The 7,802-nt window shown below is 40.5% G+C and overlaps 1 protein-coding gene across 1 annotated transcript; it reads right to left on the bottom strand.

Annotated features, from left to right (window-relative positions):
- Nucleotides 1-2,246: 2,246 nt before the first annotated feature.
- LOC118797926 (polymeric immunoglobulin receptor-like) lies at nt 2,247-7,149 on the bottom strand. Its single transcript, XM_036557226.1, has 4 exons — nt 7,040-7,149; nt 3,530-3,862; nt 2,664-2,975; nt 2,247-2,584 (listed from the first exon to the last, which is right to left on the bottom strand). Exons 1-4 carry the CDS (start codon nt 7,080-7,082, stop codon nt 2,247-2,249), a joined length of 1,026 nt encoding a protein of 341 aa, XP_036413119.1. The 5' UTR covers nt 7,083-7,149.
- Nucleotides 7,150-7,802: the final 653 nt, after the last annotated feature.

The raw sequence follows: 7,802 nt of genomic DNA on the forward strand, positions 1-7,802 counted from the left end.
CAGCATAACAGTCTTAACATACACAACTGTTTAAAAGTTTGGAATCACTTGCCATAATTCTATATTTTTTTATGTTATGCAGTACTGTGTAAATGTTTCAGGCACCTGATAAAGTTATATTTAAAAAGCTATTTATCTGGGCACAGCGCATAGGGCTGTCACCTCACAGCAAGAAGGGCCTGGGTTTGATTCCCCGGACAGGCGACCAGGGTCCTTTCTGTGTGGATTTGCATGTTCCCCCCGTGTCTGCTTCCACAGTCCTAAGACATGCAGTCAGGAGATGCTAAATTGCCCCTCGGTGTGAGCATGAATCTGTATGTCTGTGTCTCTGCCCTGTGATGGACTGGCAGCCTGTCCAGGTTGTTTTCTGCCTACCGCCCAGTGTGGGTGAAGTGCACTGGGGTAGGCCCAGGAGGATAAGCGGCTTAGATGATGAGTGAGAGTGAAATTGCGCATTATTTACAAATTAGATCAGTAAACCTTTAAATGGTAATCTGTCATCTTCAGTGATGAGTGTTAACATCAGTACAGAATCCATTTATATAATATTTGCATTCCAGTACTCCAGAAGTAAAATGGTGCATTTCCTGAAGAAAATGCAGAGTGATTACGCAGCTTAAGCAGTTCACAGGTGGTTGCTAGGGTGTTGCTGAATGGTTACTATGGCATTTCAGTTAAAGTGTTGATAAGTGGTTGCTATGGTATCCCAGATGGTTGCTTGGGTACTGCTAGGTGGTTGCCATGGTATCCCAGGTGATTGCTAGGGTGCTGCTATGTGGTCGCTTTGGTTCCACCATAGCAATAACTTACGGAACATATAAAACCAGCTGTATGTGTCTATGTCTGAACAGAGCTCTGTCATTCTCTTTCTCACTTCTGTCTTGCTCAAACACAGACAACCACAAACCCTCCTCTGTTAGTTTTGCCCCCCTGCTCCAATTTCCTTTGTCATTTTGCATCTGGTGGTTTCATTTTTAATCACTCTTTAAGGTCAAAGACAAATGTTTGAACATAAATCTTATGTAATGCTCACTAAAAATGCTGCTGGCCTGTTCTCCTGACTTTCAAATTCATTAAATTCTAAAATTTTATATCACTTTTTAGGTAGAAGCAAAATTTTTGCCTTTTTTACAGTCTATTAAACACAGTATTTTCAAGGCTTCCCAGGTGACATAACTATGCACACATTTGCTCAGTCATCAGTGGTGCTTCCAGGACTCAAACTCAACTGATGCATTTAGAGGAAGTTAGACAGTTACACCTCTTTGGAGCCACAAAAGAAAATTATATGTGAAATTTATTCGCTTTCCATGTTTGGGAGTCAAAGAGAAAAAGTCAGAGTCTGTCAGTGGATCTCTAATAAAATAAAAAAAAACCCCGCAATGTTTACCTAACTTAGATGCCGTACTGAGTTAGAGAAACTTTTAAACAAACTAATTTGATATATCTTTGAACAGTTTTGTGGCTGGTTGCCTACAAAGTGCAGCTTTTTACTGTTTACCTTTTGAAACATTCAGATGCACTTGAGTGTAGATGGTGGATCCAAAGCTCTCCTCTCCACACCAGTACGTCCCAGAATCCTCCTCTCTCAGATCTGTGATGGTCACAGTGAAGACTCCAGCAGGTCCATCATCATTCAGAGAGAATCTGCCAGTTCTGTTTTTCTCTGATGAAACTTTGACTCCACCTTTGTCACAGCTGGACAGCTGCTGCCCCATGCAGAGGAATTTCCCCTCATTCCCTGTAGACTCTCCTCTGTAGCTGCACTTGATGGAGACACTGAGTGTTTCTCGTTCAGTGATCTGAAGCACTGGAAAGAAAATAAAACCTTATATAACCACCATGAAGATTTCAGACTTAGAATTGAACCCACCAAAGCAAGACAACCATGTACCACCTTGTTTCATGACGACCTGCAATTCAGTGGAGAGATAATTCATCAAGACGTCTCCTGTTTCCACTCCACACCAGTATCTCCCAGCATCCTCACACTAAAGACCCCAGCCGTGATGTCATCATGTACAGAGAATCTCTCTGTCTTGTTTTGAGTCGACCGTTGAGCAGTTAGAGAATCACTGTGTTCAGTAAAACACTCGTCTTTACAAACATGCTTTGAATTCTGCTTATACTTTGAATCATAAGGACATCTGATCTCAGCAGCATCTCCTTCATGTCCGATCACTTTGCTGACTGAAATCAGGGAGATGAAAGAAACCATTAAGTGTTGCTACATTAATTCAAACATATTAGATGAAAAGGTCTGTGTACTTACAGATAATACTGATTTGCACTTTTGTGGTCAGGGAAGTGTAAGTAATGTCTCTTTCACTGGTGTCTACTCCACACCAGTACACTCCAGCATCACTGAGGGTCAGATTGCTGATGGTCACTGTGAAGAGTCCTGGTTGGCTGTGGTCAGATAAAGAATATTTCCCTACAGCTCTGATGTCTTGGCAGATGAGATTCTCGTCCTCTTTACAGAAGTGCTTTAGATTGGCTCTGAGTGTTGGTGGGTGCTCACAGGTGATTGTGAGAGTGTCACCGATATTACAAGCCTGTGAGATGATCTTTACACAACAAGGATCTGAAGAAATATTAATTCAAATATCACATCACAAAGATTTTTGCTGATGCGGACACAGTCATAAGAGATTATTTCTTACCTTCCTTCACCTCCACTTTCACTTCCATGTACTCCTCAGTAAACTCTGATACGTCCACTCCACACCTGTAGGTCCCTTCTGACAGATTTCTGAAGAACACCATTAAGGACTCTCCACTGGTGTCGTCATACAGAGAAAGTCCTCCATTCTGCTGCCATTCATTCTGGACATTGGTGTATGTCTTCTCTGGACATTCCCCTTGTGATTCCCTACAGAGGAATCTGGCTCTAGGGTTTTCCAGAGGGTGTCGACACTTCATCATGATGCGTCCTCCTAAGAATCCAGTCACTCTAACTGAACTCAGAACTTTATCTGTCAAGTTAAACACACATCATATACATATATGTAGCACATAGAATCTCATCAGTCAGTAGGAACATTATAAAGTACATATTAGCAGGGAAACTTATATGCCTTCAGAGGTTGGAAACAAAATGGTTAATATCTTGACATGCCCAACAGAAGATTGCTCAGATACAGCCACACTAGCTCTCCTATTGGTCAGGACTTCAGGAGCTCGGCTGAAGGCTTTGCACAATAGATTAACCCCTTAAATGACCAAGCCATAGTCTAGCCACGTTTCAGTCAGTTATGTTAGAATGTAAAACTGTAGTATTATGGATAATACAGGAAATTGTCTGTTACATGCTTCAGAGAAAAAACATGATGTTTTTTACAAGCTTCAAGTCTATATTTAATCTACAACAGCCAAAAAAATGTTCATGTGCATGACTGTTAGCTTAGCGCTAACATAATTTCTGAAATCCCATAGAGACTCTTGCAGAAATTAACATTATCATATAGATTTGACATTTATGGCCCAAACTGAAGGCCTAGCTCTAATAGTCATGGTACAAGATTCTTACCAGCAACACGTAAATGTACAGTTTTGATTGTAGAGCTGATGTTGATTAGGCGTCCACTAGTCTGTACACCACAGAAATAAACCCCACCATCCTCTTTTTTCAAATGATGGATGTTCACAGTGAAAAGGTTTGAATGTTGATCATCAAAGATGTAAAAATTGTTTTTCTCGTAGTTTCTACCAGGAGAAGTATAAATCACCACATCAGCTGAGTGACTTTTCAGTTTGTACAAATACTTCCATTTTTCCTTATGCTCCTCTGTATAGTCACAGCTGATGCTGATCTCCTTGTTCAGATGTCCAGTCATTGTCACTGACTTCACACAACAAGCATCTGTCAATCATAAAAATAGGTCATTATATACATGTATAAAATGGAATTAAAAACTTCTCTGTGCTTTATTTGTGTTTTCTTACCTTTCTTCACTTTCAAGTTAATTTCCTGATGCCAGTGAGGCTCCCAAACAAACCTGTATATTCCAGCATCCTGTGGGTTCAGCTCTCTGATTAACACTGTGAACAATCCTTGTGTATTTTTATACAGTGAAAACCTTCCTTCATAAACAGTGTCTTTTTGGGTATTAAAGTACATTTCGTTTTTGCAGACATCGTCTTCCAACTTGCAAATATACTTTGGATTGCCCAACCATTGTCTAATGACCATAACGACATTACTCCCAGAGTAGCCAATCATATCAATGCTGCTCACTAGACCTGCCAGCAAAAACAAATTCTCAGTAAATTAAATAAGCTTAGACAACGAATGTGAAGGCAACTTTAAACTTCAGTTACTTTGGGAGGGTCAAACTGGACTAATTGGTTCAATAAAGAATATTCAGTTAAAATAGATGACTGACCTGTGATCAGATAGAAGTTAATGATGATCTTCATTCTGAACTGAGCTTCAGCTTAACTGGTGCAGTTCAAGTTGCTGTTGTTTGTCTAAAAAGAAAATAATGTACGTCCTTCTTCATTTCTCTCTCCCTCTCTGTGTGCCTTGTTCCTCTTTCTCTTCCTTATCAGTCTTCAACAGTTGTGCATCCTTAAGTGACATGTCTGTGATCAGTCCACACCCACACTTAAAAATAAACAACAGCTTAGATAAAACTTAGATAAAATGTAAATAAAACTGATTAAAATGATGCTTTATGTGTTTACAATTACTTGCACCAGGAGTACATGGTCTCAAAAACAAACAAAAAAGGCATCAGATAACTAGTCACACCCAGGCTTGATTTAAATCTGCCAGCCCTGTTAAATCTAAACATCACTTCAATATAACTTTTCCAGCAATGTGAACTAGGCTAAAAGGTCTCAATGAGCAGCGCACTATAAAACAATCAAAAGACGTTCTGGAAGAGAAGAATGAACCGCAATGACAGCCATCATCTCTAAATGGAGAAAACTTGGAACAGTGGTGAACCTTCTCTAAAGTGGGCAGCCGAACAAAATTCATTCAGTTCCCTCCAATCTAGCCTAGTTTGACAACCTGAAAAATGCTTCAGAGCTAGACAATCAAAATCATCTTAATCACCAAGAATAACAATAAAAATAAAAATTGTAAGAACCTTTGTTCTACAGTTCAGTTTGAATGTGGTCAACAAGTTATTTATATTGGAGGTTATTGGCATAGATCTTTGTCAGCCCTTCAGCTGATGCATTAATATGAGTAGTATTAGTAACAACAGTAATTTTCATTAGCATTAACTGTGCTGGAGAGTGGTCATGGGAGAACTACTGATAAATCGGCATTACATCATATAGCGAGAGGCTAGCTTTAACAAAATGCCTTTTAAATGAAAAAAAAATCTTCCTTTAAGTGTCAAATTTGAGCAAATAAGACAAATGAAATTTTGCCTTCTGGGTCACAGGAGCCTATCCCAGCTGTCATCAGGCAGAAGGCAGGATACACTCTGGACAGGTCACCAGTCCATCACAGGGCAGACAGACAGACAGATTCATTCACAATTTACCATGTTCTGTTGACCTGACAACATGTCTTTGGACTGGGGGAAGAAACCCACACAGACACGGGGAGAGCATGCAATCTCCACACTGAAAGGACCCTGGTCGCCCAGCTGGGGAATCAAACCCAGGCCCTTCTTGCTGTGGGGGCGACAGCGCTACCCACTGTACCTCTGTGCCACCCTAACAGTAATTACTCGCACTAAATAATAACCCAGGGACCCAGTAGGAGATGGAAACTCTTCTAGGACTCCTCTAGAAGACTGGTTGGTCACACAATACGCATCATTTAACATTTTATAATGCAACCTGAATTTAGAGAATTGTGCGAACAGGATTTTTGCCAGTGTTCTTTCAAGTCTTTACTAGTTTAAATCAGGGGCTGGCTGTACCAACAGGTATTATGCCTGGTCGTAAGCTCAGCTTTGTGTTTTTAATTTTGTGTAGTTTCAGAAATAAAGTAAACCGCACCCCAGCAGGCACCGGATGTCACTATTCTCATGATCAAACTGACGTCCGGTGTCTGCCAGGCAGTATCTTGTGAACTCAGTGGCCTCAGGATCATCTCTAAACTCCAGCAGCCAGTTGCAAGTTCGATCGATGCCTAGGATGAACATAAACTGCCAACTATGTTCACATTTATGAGCTACTAGAATTTAACTGGTTGCTTGAAGTAATGTAGTTTCATTGTAGCTGTAAGTTATAACTTAAAAATAACTTGGCTGGTCGTTTTGATTGATGGAAAAACTTGCAGGTAAACAAAATACGTCTTGATTTGTGTTGGCTAACGTTACCTTTCTGTGGTTCGGCCAATTCAAATAGCAATTACATTAGCTGCAGCTTCACTAACATTACCATGGATAACTGTGATCAGGAGGACGATGAAGATGAGGAGGATCTATATTCTGAGATTCACTGATGATAATAAAAATAATCTCTTTTGTTGTTCACTGATCAGAGTTTTGCAGCTCTTGGTAACGTGCTGTGCTGTGCTGTGTCTGAGTCTCTGTGTCTGTTTCTAGATTTCCTCTTCATCTGTAAAGTGTCAGAGTGGCTCAGCATCACAGCCCACCAGCATCACTGACCACATACTAAACTAAACTCAGGGTAAAAAACTTTATTTTGCAGTATGACAGGATGTTTACATGCCCACGGTATTCCAAATAATGTTCTTTGTCTACGAAACTAGATATAAATCACAAGCTTTGGATGGATTAGAGACACTTACTGGCTGCTTTATTAGGTACACCTAACTTGTATCTACACTCCAAGCCTGTTTTATGGTGCAGGTGCCGTAAAGCTGCACAATTACAGACTGTAGTTCATCTATTTCTCTGCATAAAGTCCAGGACCCCACAGGACCACCACAGAGCAGGTATTTTAGTCTCATTATTATCATTATCATTAAGGCTTATTACCTAGCACATTATTCAGTAGCTAATACAACACGACTATGCAAGCTATGTTAAATCTAAAGAACCAAATGAAGCGCGTCTCACACTTTTTTAATAAAGAAATGATCTAGTAGATCAGTAGAGTATCTGACCTGAGATGACGTAGAGGGTGAGGATCAGGAGCAGGATCTTCATCGCTGAGTCACTGTGTTTATCTGATCCTGTCTATTTGCTCTCTGCCCTCGCTGATGATGCCGTTAAGCAGTTCTAACAGTGTGAAACCACCTCCTTCCTCTTGCCTTTCCTTTATGCTTAACAACCCCCACCCCCACCCGCATGACTGTATGATTCACAGAAGCTGAACGCACAAGTGTATATGCACATGGTGTGAATGTTGGTCAAAAGGCATGAAATTACAGTCAGGTTTGCAAACTGAGCTCTGAGATAAACAGCTCCTCCTGCTGAGATAAAGGTGTCAGTACATCCTAAGCTCAAGTTACTATGCTACACATACATAATAATACTTTTTACAAATGTTTATATCCTTCTTAAATATATCTATAATACAGGGAGATTCACTCAAAAGAGGCCTCGAATATACTCCCGTTAGCATGAAGCAATCTGAACCAAAAAAATGCACTACATACCTTGACGTATGTGTAATCGATTGCATTACATGCGATGCTGGAAGTAATCTGTTTTCTGCCAGACACATTTTAAAGGGCACTCCATGTTCCTGAACATACCAGTTAAACGTCACGACAGCTGTCTGGTGCCTCCCTTGTCACTCCGACGCAGGGGCTTCCTGGCTTGTTCGAAGCTGCATATACTGCGGAGCTCATTGCACGTGGTTTTGTTCAGACTGCTTCATCCTAGCGTGAGTTATTACAGAATATTCGGGGCCTCTTTTGAGTG

This window comes from Colossoma macropomum, unplaced genomic scaffold (genome assembly GCF_904425465.1).
Source record: "Colossoma macropomum unplaced genomic scaffold, Colossoma_macropomum, whole genome shotgun sequence".
Lineage (NCBI taxonomy): Eukaryota > Metazoa > Chordata > Actinopteri > Characiformes > Serrasalmidae > Colossoma > Colossoma macropomum.